The sequence below is a fragment of the Nyctibius grandis genome, chromosome 4 (genome assembly GCF_013368605.1).
Source record: "Nyctibius grandis isolate bNycGra1 chromosome 4, bNycGra1.pri, whole genome shotgun sequence".
In the NCBI taxonomy this organism is placed as follows: Eukaryota; Metazoa; Chordata; class Aves; order Nyctibiiformes; family Nyctibiidae; genus Nyctibius; species Nyctibius grandis.
Window position 1 is genome coordinate 95,799,226 of NC_090661.1, and position 22,620 is coordinate 95,821,845.

At 39.2% G+C, this 22,620-nt stretch overlaps 1 protein-coding gene across 2 annotated transcripts in view; it reads right to left on the reverse strand.

Moving 5' to 3' along the window:
* CCDC186 (coiled-coil domain containing 186) overlaps positions 1–22,620 on the reverse strand; it is a 37,202-nt gene extending 14,582 nt beyond the window's left edge. For both annotated transcript variants that reach the window (XM_068399534.1, XM_068399536.1), the window contains exons 1-4: positions 22,529–22,620; positions 6,051–6,738; positions 3,499–3,625; positions 921–1,049 (exon numbers count right to left, since the gene is read on the reverse strand). In XM_068399534.1, the coding sequence (XP_068255635.1) occupies positions 921–1,049; positions 3,499–3,625; positions 6,051–6,721 (927 nt within the window). In that variant the 5' untranslated portion in view covers positions 6,722–6,738; positions 22,529–22,620. The remainder of the gene's footprint in view (positions 1–920; positions 1,050–3,498; positions 3,626–6,050; positions 6,739–22,528) is intronic.

Here is a 22,620-nt window from a genome sequence, read left to right on the forward strand (position 1 = left end):
CTTGTATTTCATAATTAGCTTTTTATAAGACACTACTGGATATTTTCAGTATTGCAGTATAGTAGCATAACAAAGTAGGACCCAAAAGCCCCAGTTTTGCAAAGACTAACATCAGATCCCACTTAAGTACTGGAATTACCTATACTGTTAACAGTAAATATATACCTAAGCAGCTGCAGCTTCACAGCTAAACATCTCAAATGAGTTATCAATACATTAGTAATTTGGAATATAATTTGATGTTTCAGAAGGGAAGAAGTGTATTTGGTAAGTTTTAGTAATAAAATAGTTTTGCAAATACCCAGTACCAGTCCTCCATCTTCCCTTGTCCACGTGCCAACCGCACAATCATTATCTAGTGGTTTATTTTTCAGGTGGCTTATTTTCACAGATCCCCCCTGCCCCAGCACTAACAAATTCTGCTTCAAATAAAAAAAAGAATCATACACTAAGCTTCAGAATTCTCCAAATAGAGAAAATACTTGGCATACTATGATATTAAGAATGAAAAAAAAAAAAATAATCTCAGCTCTCAGTAATACATGAGACAAAACAAGAGCTTTGTGCTGGAGTTGAGAAGAATACTAATTTTGTGATAGCTTGTCTGAAAAAGCCACTCTCTACCTCTTTTTGAACCAAGATCAGCTTACAGGTGAGTAAAATGAGATTTCCCTGAGGGCTGAATTCCATATATATAAACATATATGTTAAAAAGAGTTATCAGGCAGTCTAGAAGGTTAACAGCTATTTAGAAATTCACTGATTCCAGTTATCGAAAATGCATATATAACTGCACACTAGTAGTTCCAATTTTGGAAAATTTTGCCTTACCTAGTGATCTAACAACCTAGGCTGCATGTTTTCTACAAGAACCAAGTTCGTTCATAAGATGTTCAATAATTAAAGGTCTTCCATATTACCTGTTCCATTCGAAAGGCCATTTCTTTATGCAACTGCTGAATAGCATTTTTGGCTGCTGCATCTTGAGTTAAAAGTTTGTCTTTACTAGCTTTCACTTCTTTATTAAGCTCTTCCATTCTTGCTTCCAGCTAAAAGACAACGTTATGATATAATTATAGGGAAAATAAGACTTTGATCATGTTTTGTACAGGCAGGAACATTTCACACAAAATTAGATGCTTCAACAGATATTTACCTGTATTTTATACTTGTCAAGCTGCAACTATCCATATCAACATCTAGCTTTGCATTACATTACAAGCACGAAAGATGTCAATTCTCACCTTCAGTGAGACTGAAGATGAATCAAATCAAGTAAAACACGAGGCACAGTAATTTACTACACAAAAAATTAGATTGACAGCAAATGCTGAGATGCCAGAGCAGAGCTGGCTGCTCTCTGAAGTTGCTTCACCCTTTTGTTGCTATCCCTGTGCCGTATCTACCATGCCAGCAAAGCAGCCATGCATCCATGCTGAACTGGACTGGGAATTAATTCATTGAAACATAACTCAGTGAATAAAGAGGTGCTTAGTCATTGTGCTGGCACTCTTTTTAGCCACCTAGTGAACCAAGTCAGAGGCCTGATCCAGCTGAAGAATAATTACCAATGTTCAGCTGGAACACTTCCCAGAGCACGTTCACTGCACAGTCATGCAAGTTCAGTAGAAGAAGCAGCAGCAGCACTAGTGCAAGAGCAAGTGGTGGCTGTAAAGCTGTAATGCTGCCCAAAGGTTGTTCAAATTATGCCTTAATGACTATCCTCTTGTTCCAGGGGAAAGCCAGTTGACCATGGTTAGTTTTCTTTGGTTTGGTTTTGGAGGCGTGGGTGGGGTGTAAAAAAGTACAAGATCTCAGGGTCAGTATCTTGTATTTTTGTGTAATTCCAAATTGCTACATGAACAGCAAGAACCACCTAAAATGCTTCTGTTACCACACAATGAATTGATTACACCCTCTTCAGCTTTGCAAATGAATCATTGCCCATATGAAATAAAAGTTTTACGTGTACAAGCATGCAGGTACAGTCTGCTGGCAGCTGTGAGTGCAGCCAAGCTTTCATTGACTTGAAAGCTACCAGGAAACACTAATTTAGAAATTGTAACATTAAAACACTCATATCACAAATGAAAAAACTCAAGTGTTTCACTGCAATGTATCTTACTTACAACTCCAGGAGCTATCCAACTACAATATATAAGTATTACAGTCCAAACCACTCTTTTCTGAAATCATCTGCAACCATGTAATATCACAGACCCTTCTTATCTGACCAGAAAGCAAAAGAAACTCCCTCACAAATATTTTTTTTCAGAATGGGATAAAACAATTGCTGCATGATATAGCTTCATGAAATCATACAGTGCTATCATGGAAATACAGACAAGACAGAATGAGTAAGCTGCTCATGCTGATTTATTCAGGCATATGCAATTCCAATTTGTAGCTTAAAAATAACACTTTTCAAATCCATTTTCAATCGCATAATGGATTTTCAAAGATTCTTTGAAATTAACCAAAGACAGACTAAGTCTCTACCTACATGAATACATTCCTACGGAACACCACAAGCCTGACACACTGCTTTGAGAACAGTTTTCTGTGCGATGCAGACAGTAACAGAGATACCTGACAACTAGGGTAGGATCACCAGTACTTCGACTAACAGAAATTTGTAATTTAAATGCTATCTCTTGCCAGATTTCTAAGCTGTAATCAGTTTATAAAGCTAGGCCAACCAACTGTAGGAACATTAGCAGATAACTTTGTAACAGACAAGCACTGACACCTGATGTGATATCTTTTCTTCCCACACTAAAACCAACCTACACCAATGCACACTCTATGTTCCTCTTTGGCCTGTCATGGTTCTAACAATTAACTGGGGAAACGCCTGTATATAGTAACCGATAATACCAAAATAATATGTAAGACCACAGTTAATGTGCTTTACTCTTTATACATGTTCCACATATTGTTAACGTTTACAACTGTAACTACACACCCATCCACTTCTATTAGCAGATGCAGTAGTTAACAACAGAAGATAAAGATGACAAATTAAGAAGAAATTGGGCTTGGTAAAACACTTGCATAAGATCCCCTTTATGTCTACATACAAGAAATAAATCATCCTATCAGGATAAAAGACCGGACTTGTCATTTATTGCAAAAAGTCTTAATAGGCCTTCAACATACAGTCTCCAGAAGGAAGCCAAGGTACACATAACCTACCCACCAAGGCAACCCACAGCATGGGAACTCTCTTGACTTTAAGAGAGACTTCCAGATATGGAACACTTAAGGGATCTGAATCTAGAAAATCAGTTTATCCAAAGGCACTAAATGCTTTTAGCCAATGAATAATATTTCTTGGAATGGAAGAGCAGATTTATCCTCTTAAAAACCTTAGGATAATCAGCACAGGCATTCCTTCCTTCTTCTCTATGCTACCAAGGACAACTTGTTAAACAGTGGCAATAGTGACAGTGTGTACAGGTGAGATACTAACCAGCGCTTCTGTTTTGTTATCTGTACCTGTTTAATAATGTTGAGGTGCTGCTTTTCCGTTTCTGTTCGTTTTTTCAATTCATCTTTTAAGTTGTCCTTTTCTGAGCAAATTTCCAAAATCAGTTCCTGATGTTTTTTATTTTCTTTAATCAATCTATAAAGAAAAAAACATAAATTAAGTGCAAGATATGTCAGTACTGGTTTGTTTGTTTGTTTTTAATTTTGAGATATATGTTTTTTCCTCTTTGATCTGCAAATTTTATTGGGAGTTAAAGCCAGAAACACTAATGAAATCCCCTAGAGCCTTACAAAAACAAAACAGAAGTATGTTGTGCATGTGAAACTTAACAGAAACCAGCAAGCAGCATCTTCCTTGTGAGCAAATCGCTTGTTTCCAGCAGCATGGTGGTGTTATTGTCCATGATGAATGAAGTGAGACATTTGGTACCTCTATGCAACTACAGAACTGTAAATGTTAACAATTTTATCGTGCTTGTAAGACAAGTGACTCCCAGCCAGATAGCTCCACCAGTCTAACATCTGAAAACACAGGTACTGTACATGGATTGCTCAGAGTAGCCTTTGAAGTTCACAACCTGGTAATAAATTAACTCTGATTTTTTAAGTCCTAAGTAGGTATGTAACTATAACAGCATCCATGCTCGTACTCCTTATAAAGTTCAAATTTTTAAGCAATAGTTTGTTCCTTTGCAGCTCAGCTGTTTGAAGCCTGACTTGAAGCTGACACCCATTTAGTTTGACCTTCTAGCACTGCAATAGAAGACATAAAACTCAGAACTTACATTGTTAGAACTGCTGAATGAACAGTCTCAAATGTTTAAAGACACAGTTAGATCATGGATATTTTAGGCCACTAATTGCATGCATTTGTGGGAGGCATGCACTTACCCGAACAAGATATTTAAATAACCCTTTACATATATACTTTCATCTTTAGCTCCCCTCCTTCGGAAAAAAAAAAAAAAAAAATCTCTAAACAAACTAGGGTTCTAAATTACAAGGAATTCAAAACCCTCAGTGAAAGAGAGTTTAGCACTTCTGAACTGTGTTTTCATCTATTAATGAATATTCCAGGATTACAAATTAATTCACACAATTGCTGCTCACTGATATATCTTAGATCTGATCACAGGAGACAACTGGGCTATTTCCAGAGCAATGTTACAAGAAGTTCTGCTGATCATAAACTATGGGACAAAATCAACCCAACCCAGAACGCCATTTGGACCAAACATTAAATGTTCCACAGCAGTTTTACACTCTTGAAGTGAGTCCCCAAGAGTCAAAGGGGTGCAGCGGGGATAGCAGCTGGCAAAAAAAAAAAAAAAAAAGGAAAAAAAAAAAAAGAGACTGACAACATGTTTATAGAAAAAACTTTCTGTGTATATACATAATATATACATATATTAACATTTGTCTTTAAGAAAGTAATTGGTCCATGGCTGAAAACACTGACCTGCCTTTGAATTTACCATAAACAAGTAAAACCCAAATAACTTGTTCATTTACGATCTCCTGGGATTACAACCATCTACACACCCACCACTTCAGATTCCCACTCCTCCTCCTGCATAATTACTGAATGTTTAACTATGCATTCCCAAGCTTTCATGTCATCAGCTGATTTTCCTGACATTCATAATTTCTGTCAGAGGTTAACTGGTGAGATGCAAGAGAATACTTTCCCTACTCTGCTTTTTGAGTATCTCTTCTCCCTCTACCTGGTTTCCCCTCCCTTTGATGTCCTCCCATACCATATCGGAGTGCCTTGTATGAAAAGTAGGACAATTTCCAGCTCTACAAGTAGGAATAAATTTGAAGTTAGAGGCTACATTTTGTTAGAAAAAAAGTGGGAACAGAATATGAAACAGCAAGTGGAAAATCAAGAAATCAAGCAATGAACTGGCTTTTCATGAATACAATATTCTTCATGTAGCGTACTGCCCGGTGAAACTATTAAGCCCAGTTTATTACAGCAAAGTTTATAAGCCATGCATTTCAAAAGCCCTCCTATAAGATGCGGTAAGATAGTAGTTTATCTATCTATGACATTTCCAACTCAAAGAACAGCTCTCTAGTCTGATTAGCAACTTTGCTGGATTATGACAGGAGATTGAACACTACCTGAAAAAGCAATAAGCAATTTCAAACTCATAAATGAAACACACATAGTGGGAGCTAGTAATTACAAAGGTTCATTTCTCCAAAGACATACATGGACTGAATGAATCCTGGACTATTTTTATATCACCATTACTTTTACAGTATTTAATGCTAGACATTGGCAGGCTATTCAACTGAACAGTTGGCTATTCAGTTCCTGCCAAATTCCACAAGAATTCAGAGATCTAAGCACACATTTTTATTTATAAGTACATACCACAAGTAAAAATAATTCCTCAAAGAACATAATTAAAAAAGCTCATTAACTGTCATTACACCAACTCACAAGAGACTACTTGTTTCATACCAAAATCTTGTATGCAGTTGCACACGACATGCAAGCAAAATTGTTCAGTACACACCTTCATTTGTGATGCACGTACTCAAATACTCACTTTTTTATAGTTTGTTCTTGCTCCAGGTACTTGTCTTGCACACATTTTTCGAACACAGCCAAGGCATGTTCACCCTTCTGTACACCATTTGGGAATTTTCGTTCCTTTGGAAAATCTGTAGACAAGAGTTCAGACTCTATTTCCTTTAGCAAATCCTCCTGGGAGGAAGTCTGATGTATTGTGGAAATAAGCTTCTTTGTACAATCTGTGTCGTAAGGGCTTTCTGAATAGATTTTATTGCTAGATTTTTTCACAAAGTCAGACTCTTCCCTTAGCTCTTCTAATATTTCCATTAATGACTGTTCTGTCTGATTAGGTTTTGGTTCAAATTCTTCACTAGATGATACATGTTCTGTTTTTGTGGAGCCTTCTACCTTTCTTTCAGCACAGGTATTGGCACAGCAGTCTGCCCTTCCACACTGCTGCTCCTGTCTTTCTGCCAGGGCCCCATTGTTGCTTAGGCCAATAATTGTTGAATCCTGGTCCGAGGGCAACAACCTTGATTCCCCTTCCAAGACACCAGCATCATCTCCAGTATAACTGTCGCTTGAGCAGTCCTTCATTTCAGATGTTTTTTCAGACTTCTTGTTATCTGGGGACCTGGAAGAGGCATCATCTGACAGATTGACTGGCTCCAGCATGCTTTGCATTTCTGGTAAATAACCCTCCATTGTTTTCCTTTAGAAATCTAGAAGTAGAAATCACATTACACAACGTATTATATTCAAAAACAAAATTAAGAGATTGAGAGAGGGGAAAGGCAGGCTAGTGGAAAGCAAAATTCAAAGGGAAAAAATATTTAGATACACGTTATGCAGAGTTTGTTGATTTTCCAGCCTAACTTTTAAGTAATTTTTTTTAAAGTTTTTTGTTTTTAAACTTTTAAGTACAAGTTTTTCTAAAAGAAGGTGAGAAATCAAGGATAGCAAACAGGAAGAAGTGAGACATAAATGACAAGACAATAACAAAAGCAGAGCTTTTTAGAATTAATAGTTCTATGATTTAAATTCACAACAAGTCCACATCATCACCTCTGAAAAACATTCACACATAAAAGAGCAATTAAAAAAAAACCTCTAGAGCCTTACAGCTTTCATTTTCCTACACACTGTTTGAAAGCAGTAATATGCCTTGACCGACTCATTTTTACAACATAGGGACTCCCTCATCCAGTCAGAGTATACAACTTCCTTACTGTCACGTCCTCACTCACCACCCATACAACGAAATGTATCTGTACCCAGCAACCTAAAGGAAGGAAGGTGCTGGGGGAGGATGGGGGTGAGATTCTCTTTTCCCATCTGCTTTCAAGCAGCCAAAATCCCTTGCTGGAAGAGCACAGATGGCCTGTGGCAGATTTGCTCTCTCAAAAAGGAGCTTTCAGAGACAACATCTGAGGAGTTGAAACGCTATGTAGAAAGTCTTCTTCTAGAAGGACATCATATTGATATTCAAATAGCCAGAACACTCATGGAAAAGCCTGAATATAATGCTGTATCTTCTTTTTCAGGAATCCCACATGGTCAGGTGTCTGGAAAGACTGCTGGTATTTTTAGCAAGCACAAGAAGCCCTTAGGAGAAATTCGTTACAGCAGTCATTAACTTTTAGATGCAACCCTATCCCCTGATACTGGATAAATCAGACTATTTAATAACAAGCCAAATTTTTCATTTCTAAATTTAACTCTGATATTCCACCAATTATCTCAAAGGAAGCAGTAACCTTGCCATCTTGCAACACCATGCTTGTTTTCATACTTGCTTTCTCATCTGTTTAGCTTTCTCTTACACGGTCACACAGTTCAAATCCTTTAGCTAAAAGCTCCAGGCCTTGCACTTTGACTCATTCTGAAAGAAAACCCTTTGTGCTGCTCGGCTCCACTCCTCCAGAGTCTGGAGTGTTGGTTACCAACACCTAGTAGTGAGGCTTACATTGTTAGAACAGAGGGCTACATGAATCCCATTAGGTCTGTGACTAATTGCTACCACTATCGCCTTTCACTATTAGGTATAAAAATCAAATAAGGAAAAAAAAGCAGCAGCTTCAGCCCAGTTGTTTCTACCAGGAAATACCATCAAATTAAAAACCTACTCCTAGTATCTGAAACCAACAGCTGGGCTACAACTGCCAGTTAATCAACAAGAGGAAAGCATAAGGAAAACTGAGCATAACGCTGAGAGTATGAAAGGCAACATGTCATGACTGGACAACAGTCACAAATCATCAAATGACAATTATACATTTTTAAGTAACAAGCAAACCACTTTTCCTTTTTGGTTTCAAAGCAAAAAAACCTCAGTGCTACAGCCCTTAAACCAGTACTAATCAATAGGAACCAGAAAGCAAATAGTAAGGAAAGCTATGAATGAGAACAGAGATGGTGAATGTTAGAGTTTATAGACAATGTGAAACTTTTACAAGGACTCCCCATTTTACCAACAGATCTCCTCTGATATTAATAAAATCTCTGATTCCCCTTTGCATCAAAGGATATATGCTTAGGTCAACACCGCAGCCAATAAATCCGTCCACTTGGTTTGTGCAGCCAAAACAACTGCTCTTTTGGTACCTATCTACTTTTTGATAACTTCTGCTAGCAATGAAAGTTCACAATGTACTACTGTTGTTCTAAAATAAAACAAACAAAAGGAACAACCCCCACTGACATTCTTAATCTGCAAGCAAAAAGAATTAACATAACTGTAAGAAAAAGCATTCAGTTTGATAGTAGCAGAACACACTAGTTCCTACTTAATTAAAAAGCTGTTAAAAAAAATCAGTGTTTTGAGACTGGTGCATTCAACACAGTCAATAACCATAAGATAATTCGCAAATGATGCAGTTAAGAGGGAAGAGACATTCACCTTCTAGTATCTGTTCCCTCTTGTCATAGGAAGCTTACAATCCACACACCCAGCTGTAGAAAGAGACTGTATTAGTATAAAGCTGAGGTACAATTTTTTCTATAGCAGTTACGCTAGTCTAAGCTCTTGCCGACACTTTTTCTGCAGTGATCAGAAGGGGGTTTTTGCTCATTTTAAGCCTTTGCTAAAGTACTTTCTAAAGTGTTATAAAAGCCAAAAAATGTGCAGTTTAATGTATTACTGCCTCAAAGCTGCTCATCGCTGCCCAGCTGCTGCAATTCACCACTCCCACTTGAAAAGAAGTGGAAAAATCAGATATGTGAACTTTCATGTTGGATACCATACCTAAAATCTCCAGTTCAATCAGCAAAGTGGATGGTATTTCTCTTCATATGAAAGCAACAGCTGAAAAATACAGCCCTGTTAAGACGGCACCATTGGGAAGGATACTAAGTTTTCATCTTACTGTGAATTAGTATTAGAGAGAAAGATTAATCTGTGTGGAAGCAGAAATACAAGTATTTGCATCACTCAATTAGTTGCAGAGCAATAAAATGCCACCAACATCCATAATATCTTACACTTAATATCAATCATAAATAAAGTGTAGGTTTTGTATCATCAAATGCATGGGGAATTTGAATAGTGACTATACAAATCGGTTAAAGCATGAAAAGTAAATTATGATGATTCAGTGTTCCCGGCAGACCTACGCTGATTTTCAGTGGTACCCAGAATACAATTTACCACATTAAGAATGTTCACAGCTTTTCTGATTCCAATACACTGGATTTTAGCTCTATCTGCCCAATCTATCTGAACCTGTTCACGACCTGAGCAGATTTTTTTTTCCGCTACTGCTGCTGGATAGCACCAGTTTTCATGTTCTAGGTACTAACTTTAAAACAGAAATAAAACTTAACAATTCATCATAGGATCATAATTTATCTTCACATAAGAAAGAGACAAACAAAGAAATCATGCGGAGCAACTGTCGATGCAAGTTCATCTTAATACTCCAATGTCTCTTGAATACTCAAAGTTTGTTGTGCCTACCTCATGCAACTGAATACAGCAGATACCTCCCTTATAAGGCCAGAGACAGAAAACTAAAGAAAAGGCTCCTGCTTTGTAAGCAAAAGGTTTTGTGTGAAAGTAGCTTAAAACAATCAACATTGTCAGCCTAGCATCAGCCAGTTCAAATGAAACATGCTGGTATTTGACTGTTCACATCAAACATACAAATACAGCAAGTCTCAGATAGTATTTGGACACCAGATACATATTTGATAGCAGTTCCATGTCTTTCCAGGTTTTATATCCATCTTCTCTTATCCTACTCATCCTTATAAGTGACTCCTCCAAAATCAGGGAAGTAGTAAGGTTATGGTATCACACTCTTACAAAATACTACAATAAGAAAACAAAATAGCTTAGTGCCTTTGATGATGTCTTTAGAAAGCATCAAATGCAATCATAAAAGGCAAATCCTGACCCAAGCAGATCAGCTCTTTTATGTAATGACATCTTGTTAATGCATCAGACAAGTAAATCATGGTAGGTCAACACAGAGTATCTCCAGTGACAGCAAAGTGCCAGATGAGCACTGGCTGACCTCACACTGTTTTGCTAAGCTTCTACCTTCAACCATTTGCTCTGCTCCTTCCTCAGGGCTGATCAGCCTCTGAATAGTATGGCAAAAGTGTCTTGCTCCTCAGTCCCCTCCATGTGATGTCTCTCTCACCCTCATAGTGGATGTTCCTTCTGATGCCTATGCCACAAGGGAGTGTAATCACTACCAAGCCAACTTAAAATGCCCAGGGTGGGAACTTCTCAAAGTACCATTTTGAGATTAGCCCAGCCCAAGCTTGCTTGCCTGCATACCTTGAATAACAAGCCATCTTGTGAAACTGCCACACATCTACTGTGGCATATGGAAAGCTTTCTGTCACTGGCTCATAACACTTTCTGCTGCTGTGACAGGACTCTTGGCACTCACACAACTGGTTTGACCAGCCCTCCTCCTCCTCCTCTGTTTTACAGCTCACAATTATTTTGACACTACTACACCTTCCTGCATTCCTGCCCCTATTCTGAAGCTAAGGAGACAGCCGTCTGGGTTTCCCCACAATGCAATAATACAAAGCAAAGCAAGTGGAAATGCATCAACTCCAAACCTGGTGATATGAGTAGCAGAGAATGAGGAACACTAACACAGCTCAGCCAAGCTTCCTTTACAGCAATAATGGGCCCACGGGCCCAGTTTGCACAAGCAAACAAAACACCTCTCTTCATATACAGATCTGAATATAGACAAGTTGTACCCTTCAAAAACAAAACTTTGACTTTTTTTTTGAAAAAGAAAGACACTGTTTTCCTCATCATAGATGTGTTCTTCCAAGAAGCACGGAGCATGCATACTTTTCCTCATTATCTTGTGGTATTCACAAAAATTAAGTTTAAATCTGCATCAGTGCATATTATGTCCATTTTAAATATACATCAGTATTTGGAGAAGTAGCTAAACTGCAGCCACAGTACACACAACATTAAAGGCTAGTACTGACAAGGCTTGCAACCATTTCTCGTATTACTGTAACTGAGATGTGCTTATCTGCTAAACTGCTGACAGCACATCTGACAGGAACCACAAGCAGAGAGCAGAGAGCCTGCCGATGCAATGAGTGGACAGACACCAACTTTTTGAGGCAGAAACGTCTCACAGGTATGTAAGGGAAAGCAAAGACTCAGGAAATAGTATCTTCTTCTTTCACTTTCTTTGTTACACAATAGAAACATCCTCTGTTTACTGCTAATCAAATGACAAGAATAAGAACAAATGTGACAATCATTTATTTAAGCTCTTCAATGAAGAATACGATACAACATAAGTATAGATTATCTAGGGAGAACATCGAAAACCTTGATACATGATCCTGTAACGTGACAAAAAAAGAAAAAAGTATTTCTTCTAGCTACCTTCAGTAGCAGTCACCCTAAGTGTTTGTTCAGCTCTGGCCTCAGGTGCTATTCATAGATACAAAGTTATGAACATATAAAAAATCTTGCAGAATCATTGCACATAAAAAGGTAAAACTTGCAGATTAATAAAATGTACAAGCTACTGGAATTTACCTGGGTATTTCCATTTACATTTATTGTCCGCAAGTAATCTATCTCAAGGTTTAAAATTACTTAAAAATTAAGTCAAATAATGTTTAATACTTGGCTATTTCAACAGTATAGACCTGCTCTTCAAACTACCAGTATGAAGGACAAAGGTCTTAACTTGTTCTACTAAATCAATCTAAGTGGACAAGACAAGTAAATTTTTCTTATGTAAGATTTGGTCTCACTCTTGCAAGCTGAGTATGTACTATGGCTACACCATGTTAGTCGGATTTCTGGAATAAAGAACTCTAATGATGGCACTACATCATTGCTATGATAGTTATGGTAATTAGGTACTTGTTTATAACTTATTTTTTACAGTGAAATGAAAACAGAATTTCCAGAAGAGCCATTGATATCATGCTTGAACACTAATTCGACTGTTTATTAATTCACAATTTATTAAACCAGATAAAATAACCGTATAGGAAAGTATGTGATCAGACATTAATATTTAGTTCCTGGACTAAAACCATAGCAATTACCTGTACAAATAAAAAGCCAATTAACAGCTGGAATATACATGCCACTAATTTTAAAAGCTTCTCCAATTCAAACTCTGATTTTAATACAACTATACATTCTGATAAATTAGGTTACGAGAATTAATTTTTCACATGTGATAACAAAGTAAGTTTAATTATTCTTGTTTTAGCATCACTCTTCCAAGTATACTGTTAGACATGACATCAAACACACAGATGTCAGAACACAAGCCAGCAATGGAGAGCTTCTACAGGCACAACTCTAGAAACAAGGTCACAAATAAAAAAATATTTCAAGCAATACCTACACTGAACCACCATACTAACTCCTCTAATCAGCTTCACTGGAAGAACACTTTGTCTGATAATTTAAGAACTCTGTATTTTTCTGTATTAGCAGGCAGCTAAGACCTATCCCTTTAACATCAGAATTTAAGCCCTCTCTCTCTTCCTCTCTTTTCTTTCCCCTTTTTCTGCCCATTACCCACTATAAAGTGAAAGAAAATGCTGCAATAAAGATGGGGAGGAGTATCAAAGCTGTTCCTTTCCATACACAGTTTAACAGTAAATTCTCACTTCAGAGTCCATTCACTGGCATGGGGAAAAAGTCAATCCTCTCCTTTCCTCTGCTGAAAAGTACATACACTCTGACTTTTTAAGGAAGCTGTTGACACCCTCATCCCTTGACTGTCCATCAGGTTATCCACTATACCAGTTGGAAATCTTCCCCCCTATTCCAGTACTGCTAATTCCCAGCCACTAGAAGGTAATTCATGATGAAAGCAATTCCCTGTATGCTTCCTACTGTCTGCACGGCTCTAATTAGGAACACAGCTATAGCTTTCCCTATTCTGTTACTACAGGCATGCACTGAGAATCTGGTACATTTTAATTCAATATTATGCCATTTCAAACTGCCTGCCTTTTCAATCTTCTGATGGAGCACAAACATGATGCTTTTAAATCCCTGACTACAAAGGACTTTCCTAAACAGATGCACTATTAATGCTAGCATTTAATTTCATAAAATAGATAGCTTGACCCAAGCTATCAACACTCACCTTGTAAATAGTTGAGGAGAAAATTACTTTGTTTCATTCAATTTCAAAATACATGTGAGATGACATCTAAAGACACATATTAAATGACAACTATGGGAAGCATTTTCTGAGGTGTGGCTGCCTGGAAGAATTCACTAACAACACGGGCAAAAAAGAAAGCGTGTGCCTTGTCACCTAGTAACTATCACAATGGGGCTCTTTTACAATAAACAGATTAAAGAATGACAGAAGTATGTGCCTGGGTGGTTCTGTAAGCAAACAGACTAACAGTCAAGGTCACGAAAAATAAAAATCACTGCTACAAGAAAAAAAAAATGTATTTAAGCAACAAAGCTTAAAATACTGTAGAGAAAGGGGCAAAAAAGGGAAGGAGGGACTAATGCTTCACAAGTGTGTGCACATACAAAAACTTGTTCAAATCAGGGGGGATTTTGAAAGAAAGTAAATAGCATTGAGATAAGTGACAGAGGCACAAAACCTTCTGAAAGGCGAGTAATAACAAGAAGTTAATACAGCAAATGCAGTTCACTGGACACCAGACACATTGAACCATGCATTACATAATATAATGGTCAGTAGCAATCAATTATGTCAGTTCCTTTCAACAAGAATGGGTTTTGCATCATCTTTGGGTAGATGTTTTTCGGTCATACCTGTGCTCCTAAGAGAGACCTTGTAGCAGAGCCACTGACCAAGAGGGTATCATCTACTCTCCAAACAAATATACAGGCAATCCACAAAATAGTGAAAACACAGTTCTCACATCATCAGCTAAGACCATGTATGCTTCACCTCTGGATATGTAAAAACCATCCAGACAGGTTTTATAGGATATAAAACAAGCTCATTTTTAAATAGATGTAAAATATAAATTTACAAAGCCATTCTCTTTCCCCTTCCATTTCATATCCATCACAGCAGAATATTCAAATTTCCTTTAAGTAATAGGTCTCAAAATGACCCAAAGCTGTAATACAGATATGATGCATTTCAGAGAGTACGTGGGGGACAAGGAAAGGAGTGATGAAGCGCTCCATGGCTCATAGGCAGATGACCCCAACAGTCAGCAGGGCCCCAAGAACCATGACCGGGCCAGGCAAGCAGCTAAGTGACAGAAAAATCTGGTGACACCAACCCAAGCAGCCTGAGTTCCCAGAATTCCCTACCGTTCTTACGTGAATGCCACCTCAGCACTCATATAGCTGCACTGCCACTGTAGTCTGTGCTGTAAACTTGCTAAGGAAACACTGCGCACCTCTAAACAAAGTCCACAGGATTACTGGAAAAACCCTGCCTAGAAAACAAGCCCCTTGCAATTGCTCCAGAGCAATTCTCTTTACATTGTAACTTGGGATCCTTATTTCCTGGTTCTTTCTCAAACTGCACTGGATCCATAACTCACAAAATTGCTGCTGTTACTCTTCATTTTGCTTTTCAAGATGAGTTCCTTCTCAGGATAAGTTCCACTGTAAATTCATCATAAAAATCTAAGCAAACACCCTTAGGCACTAGTCTCCTCAAATGCTCCATAATACTCACCAACCTTCCATATTGGTTCTGGTTTCTGAACTCATGGCAAACTAAAGCAACGAAAACTTCATTTATGTCCTTTACTATGCAATTCAGGTTTAGCATCCAGCTTGCCTTGTCAGTTACTGGGACAAGGGATAACGCATGTCGTTTGGCCAGCTTCTTATGAAGATAGCTAGAAAAGGGGTTTACTCTTAACATCCTCAACCTGCCCAGTGACAGCAAATCACTACTTCTTTTGCCTAATGCTAGGCCAGAAGACTTGGGCAGCGCTACACAACTCAAATAACCAGCTGTCTGTTCCAGGTGCTGTGTTACTGTTCTCTGTACCAGATTCCAACTTATTTTACAAATATCTCAGCTCCTCTGTGTCCTCCTCTCCAGTTCAACCAAAAAACGCTTATTTGATCTATGGGTTTACAAAGATTTTTTTGCCAGCAGATCCCAATGTTATGGAAGCAAGTGAGGAAAGAATAGCTTCATTTTGATACCGGAGGTGCCAGATGTAGACATGTATGAATCATTCCAGTTTTAGCAAAGCTGAATTTAGGAAAGCGGACGTACAGCTTGCCTATATATTTAGAAAATTATGGGTTTTATCTCTGCACAACCCAGGTGCTAGATGAACAGAAAATTCCATATCCCAGTTACACCAATTAGAAATGTAATGCTTTCATGATGACTGCACTGTTTGTTCACCTGCAATTCTCTGGACAGCAAAGTGGGGATCAAAGCATCTGAAACTGTAGCTGGTCTAAACAGATACCAGAAACTGTTTCTTCTGTTTTCGTTACTCTGACTTCCTAACAGCTCTCCAAATATCAAGAGGTCTGTTCATTGATACGTGTTATACCTAAAGGTAGAAATACTATCAACTTCATTGTGCAACCTTTCAAAGCTGATCCAATAATAAAAATAATAATTAAAAAAATGAGACATACACACACAAAAAGGCTAATAAAAATCCCAAACTAACAGGTTAATCTAGAATTGGGGGGTCTGGAAGACAGCCTCTTTTCAAAAATGAAAAGCATTAGCCTCATGGAATTATAGCTGTCGAAGAAAACCTTTTTTTTTTTCTGAATCACCCAATAGTAAATTAAAATGCAGCCATGTACATTTCCAAGAGGAAATTGCATGCATTTTACAGCTATTTTGAAGATTCACACTTACACCTCAAGTCACACTGCAATACACTTTCCCATTACTCCAGCCCTCCAACTACCAATTAAAGCTCTCGGCAACATGCCCAGCTGCACCTACCGACATACGCTGCTCTCCTGGACAAATGAAACTTCCATTACATGTCTTTACACTGTTCACTGCCTTCACCTGAAAAGCACTGAGCACTAGAAGCTCCCCTTCTTTAGCAAACACGCAACTTGGAGATGAGCTGGAACTTCAGCTCTTTTAGCTAGGATGGAATCTAACATTTACTTTGCATACAACTGAGGACTGACTTTTAACTCAGTAATACTGAGCAATACATTTTAAAACATGCCTTTTTTCTGACATGATTTTCAAAAATACATATAAAGAAAGATCATCAATGTCCTAAATCTATCCTGAGATAGCAGGTTCACACTCATCCCTTGGAAATTGTGATTCAACAGTAATTGTGATTTTAAAAAGGAGTAATAGGACATTGCAGTGCACATGCAAACTCATAATCAATATGTACTCCACCATTTAAACAACTCTGCCTCCTATTCACTCATGTTAAGCACATGTAATACTAAATGCCAACCCACAGATTGATTTTCACAAGTGGTTCATTACACTCAAGCAGAATACCAGCTCGGAAGCACCTCTCTTCACGTAAGCAGCTACTAAAGCTCATGAAGCAAAGACAAATACGTAACTTTAACAAAGCCACATTTATCATTTACACTTCAGTAATGCGTTGGCTCTTTCCCCAATCACTGCAGTATAGACTAAAGGCTCTGGTAAAGAAATTCTTTTATATTGCCTTACGTTTCAACTCATGCATCTATGAAATATGACTGAAGGTTCAACAGTCAAAAGGCTTTTCTCGATGAAGCTCTGATGTTCATCAGAAAACCCCAGTAAAAGCAAAAACGACACATCAGCACCATTTGAACAGTTCAGTTACAGACTCACTTCCCTCTTGCATGATCCTGGGCAACAAAAAGACAAGAGTCCAAGTGATTCCGCCAGTCTGCAATTGCAAATTCAAGTGTTAACATGAGATGCAATACAATCCAGTGTAACACTGGAGATGGACTTTACTTCAAAGAGTTAATTGGGATTTATTGGCTGAAGAATACTGAAGAGAATGATAATGATTTTTAGAGTTTTCTTGACAAGTCCCACACATATGAAGCAACCAGCAACCAAAGTAAGACTTAAAGAACTTACGTGCAAAAAAGCTTCATAAATGCCATAGCATTTATTAGGAAGACCATAATTTGTCTGAACAGTCTGTTCCACAAAGAACTATTTGTCTCCTTTAAATATCATGCTACAAAATATTCTATTAGAAACATAATCTTAGATGAATCACAATAGAATAACACGTACTTTCTATTATCTTTAAGCAGATTATCATAAGACAGAGACATTAAAGTAACCATTAACAACCAGACAACTGTTAGAATCACAGGAACTGCCACTTCATTTCAATTCAGGTTTAATTCCCAACCTATCACAATTGGGTAAGAGACAAAGCTGTAGGATAGCTTATGTTCTATCATATGTACAATTGCACTCCAACAAGACTGCTAAAGAAATAATTTATTTTGGGGTATGACGTCGTTTTCTTCCTATAGTTGTGTTGTTCATTGTAAAACCCAAGATGCATCTGTTCAAGAACTTTTCACATCTTTACTAGACAATAACCATTATTTGAGCAAACTAAAATGCTTTTCCAAGTCCGTGCCAACCTGTCACTGCACCAGAACTCTTCCTAAAAATTTTACATGGCAATAATGCTAAAAATAAAATGAAAGAGAAATCTTACCGTTTGTTTTAGCAGTTAGCTGTAGTGTAATCCTAATACTACTTTCACCTAAACTAATCCGAACTGACCGAACACAACTTTCTACTTCACTTGTTGGGTGAGGTTTTTTGTTTATTTTTCTAAATCAAAATATCCTCAACTACTATCTACTGCTCATCACAATGACTAGCAAAACAAACTTTCTTGTTGCTTCCAATTAATACCCAACTTATCTGTATTTTGCATATCTTTCATAAGAACTCCATCACAAATGTCTTTCCCAGACTAAGCATTACACCACCAGGTAACACTGCAAAAGAGGGAAACTCAAATCCTAGAGATAATTCTAGTTTCAATTGGAGTTTATAAAGAAATGAGGATTCAGCTAAAGAAGTCCTGTTCTACACGACAAGATACGAAAAGCAGCTCTGCTGTATACCAGCTGCGTAGAGGGACAAATCAAAGTTTTCAACTAAATCGAAAGGACTGGGACAGAAGGGTCCACAAAGCCGGATATTTTACATAATCTAGTGTGAGATGTATAAATGCGAAGCCAGGACTGTTTGAAATGCATTTGGTTACATCTCCACATCACAGCAGCAAGCCACGCAACTTTGGAAGTGATGAAACACAATAAAAGAAGATGAACTGGATTGAAAAGCATCACAACACCCAAGAAAAAGTCAGAAAAAAGAAGAGCTTAAGAAGAGATGAAGTTGATCACCACTGCCTGTATTCCATACAAAACAAAGGGTGGCCATGAGGTCTCATACACTGATGGCCTTCCTGTATTTACAGGTCGCATATATAGAAAACAAAAGAAACACACGCGAGTCCGACCTACACTAGCTCTCCCAATATTAATTCACTTTTGCCCAAGACCAAATACAAGAGACTGCTCTAATTTAGAGAAAAGATTATTGGGATATCACCAAGTATTGCTGAGAAGGAAGACGCAACATAACGTGGTCCCGTCTACACAGAAAAGTGAGAGGACTGCAATACAGACAGGACAACTGTGACTCACAGCACAAGTGCTAAAGCTGGCTGTGTACTGTGACACCGAGTCCTCCAGCCCAGGCATAACTTGACACAGCTCCTTGATTCAGCTCACACAAAGGCTTGCTTTGACGCACATGTTTGAAGGGAGGGGAGTGGAATGTGCGTACACAGAGTGGGTGCTCTCAGGATTTCCTTGCTTTTATCAGTTTAATACTTAATCTCAATTATTTTTCTCTTTTTTAATCTGACTTTATATAAACACAGATTGTATAGCCCCATGGCAGTGCCAAGGTGCAAAGCTCAGCATTTCTATCAATTCTTTTAACATGAGTCAAGTACTTTAGAAGACAAGGTTTACTCAAACTGTATCTTTGCTTATGTCACAAGTTAGATAGTTGAGCAACATTGTATGAACTCCTTCAAGGCATCACTAGGTTTTCTACCGGTCTCATGCAAGTGGTTAATATTATGGTCATATTAACTCCACATACGGCGTCAAGTAACAGCACAACTCCAAAATAAAGTTCAGCAGTTAAGGTTTAACAAGTGGGACTGGATTTGTTCCCATCACAACACAAGTCATGGGGTACACCTCAAGAGTGTTATTTTTTTGTCACACTAGTCCCAAGGTTGGAAGCTCATGTCTCAGGGGAAAACTATGTACTAGCAACAGCACCCTTTTACGGTGAACTTCAAATGAGACTTGGATACTTAAGGGTTTACACACAGACTTGTAATCTTCTGTTAGTAGAGTGTCTTCAGCACAGAACAACTCTTACTCTTCTAAGAAAAACAGTCTCTCCTTCAGCAACCAATGCAATGCCAGCAACAGCACTACCGTAACCTTTCAGGATTTTAGCACCATGCCTTCAGCTCTGCTTACGACCAGGTTAGTACCAGCCAGTCAGTCACTACCACTACTCTGTTTGCGTTCACGTTCTGACACTGATAACATCACCTATGCAAAGAAGAATGTTTTAAGGCAGGGGAAGAAATCAAATTTATGATCGAGTTCACAACCTGGACAAAGCATACACTCTATGACAGGTCTCCTCCACCTATAACTGAGTCATAACTCTCCTTCACACTACAAAAGTTAGAGCACTGACAGACCTTCTTACAAAATTATAGTGTCATGGTATAGGTATGATATGGCTCTTCGCATATTTGGCATTGAAGATGCTGGCATATTCGCTATCAATGGCTGTTCTCAAATGTTCAATACAACAGGGTTGTAAAATTCCAACCAACCATGGCATTACTGTTGCCTGACCCCTGCCTACTGAAAAACACCACTCGTGAGGATGGCGAGGCCCTACTGTTTTCAAACCTGATTTTCCTACAGTTTCTCCAGCATCCCTGGAAACAAACAAGCAAAAAACTTCAATCCTTTAAGTACGTGAATGTGTTAACTGTAAGCTCTACAGAAGACTGACTTCTGCTAATTAATATAAGAGGTAGTATTATATACAATATTATTACATTAAAAAAAAAAAACAGTATTCAGTGTACTTCTTGAGATCCGCGTTGTGATTTTCTCCTCTCTTCTGACACCGATTTGTTTCTGATGAGATGATTTTTTTTCACTCTCAATTTGAGGCAGCAGGGTCTTGGTCTATGACTTGAAGATAAGAATTATCCATAAGGCTTTCCAATATTGTTTTTGGCAACAGGAAAATAAGTTCAGAACAAGCCAATCCAGAACTAAGCACAGGATATTGCCTGCTGGAGCCCATGTTAGCAAAAGTTGCAGACTACTGATTTAACGTATTTCTCCTGCTTAATAAAGCTACTAAATCCAGAAAAGCACTTGCTTTTTTCCATAGCTTTTTAAAAAGCCGGCTTCAGAAAACTCAATATTAGCCTTGGGTAGTGATAAGCAACGTAGCTGCTAATTAGGACCAAAGAAACCATTCTCTGTATTTGGTTCTTCAGTCCTTTTCTCAACACTTGGAAATAGTGAACCTCACAATACCAACAAACATCTGTCAACAACCCCAAATCAAGTCTTACAAAACAAGAGAAAATATTGTTTTAAAGCCAAGTCAAGAACAGATGATTGAAGAATTTCAGAAAAAGAAGAGAAGGGCTCAAAGACAACACAGAACAAGTTTACTTTTCTTTTTTTCCATAAAATGGATGACATTTCAAACTGACAATCTCTTGAAACATCTTCAGACTTTCGGTTTCTCATACTTCTAGAGCTTAACCATCTCCTCCTAAAGTTAATCGCAACATAAGCATTCATAGCAGCCAGTGATTACATTTCCTTGTCGATATAAAAATGCAGCTGTGGCTCATGCTGCTTCAACAATTTCCTTATACAACAAAACATATTGGGACACTGGTTACATGTGGTTTTTTAGTGTATTGTGCTTGCAACACTTTAACTTCTGAAAAGCAGTTTTACAAGAAGATAAAGCAAACCAACAATAAAGCCAGCCATATTTCTAATCTTACACACAGATTTCACCTCCACAAGAGATCCTCTCCTGGTCTGCACAGAGTCTCGCTGGAAGTATACCCGTATCAGACTCACCTGTGCAGACTATTTTCCAGGAAAAGAGCCAAAATCCACAAGCCTACATCATAATCATCTCGCTGAAGTTGCAGTGAAGCTTTCTGCTTTCAAACCCAGCAGGGCAAGCAGCTTTTGCAAATACCATCTGCAAAAACAAGGACACATACTCCACCGCAACACTGCAGCCGGCTCTAAAACATAACCTTCACACTGGTGTAACAGTTGCTGGGGTTTGCTATCTCATTATTTAACCATATAGTGAAATCAACACACAGCCAACGAAACGGGACAACCTAATTAACAACGTGAAGAAAGCTGTCAAGAAACAAAGAGACTACGAGCCAGCACGGGAGCCAGAGCTACCCGCTCGGAGGTCCCGGCTCGGAAGGCGCTGCTAAGGCAGGACTTCGCCCGCCCGGACCTCACGTCCCTTCGCCCCTCTCCTCCCTGCGGAACCTGAGCCTCACCCTCACCTGGCGCCACCGCAGCCAGCCAAGTGCCCCCACCGCACACGCTGACCCCCTCGCAGCGGCCACTGCGGCGGCCGGGCACCCGGGGAAGCCTCCCCCCCGCCCCCGCGGCCCCTGCCAGGCCGGCGCGGCCCCGTCTCCGCCACCCCGGGGTTTATCGCCCGCTGACTCCGGCACGCCGCGGCAGGCGGTCGAAGCGGCTCGTTGGCACCGCCGGCCCCGAGCCGAGCCGGCCGGGGAGCGCCGAGCCGTCCCGTCCCGTCCCGTCCCGCCTCGCCTCGCCTCGCCCCGGCCCCCTCGGCCGCGGGTGCCCCCGCGCCGCCCCCTCGGGGAGCCCGGCAGCGCCTGCGGGGGCTGTGGGGCGCCAGCAGCAAGCACCCGCGCACCCGCCCGCCCTTCTCCGCGGCCCCTCACCCGCTCGCTACGAGGCCGGCAGGGAAGGCAGCAGCTCCCCCATGGCGGCGCTTCGCCCCGCCGGCCACCGCCGTCCCGGCGAGCTGACACAT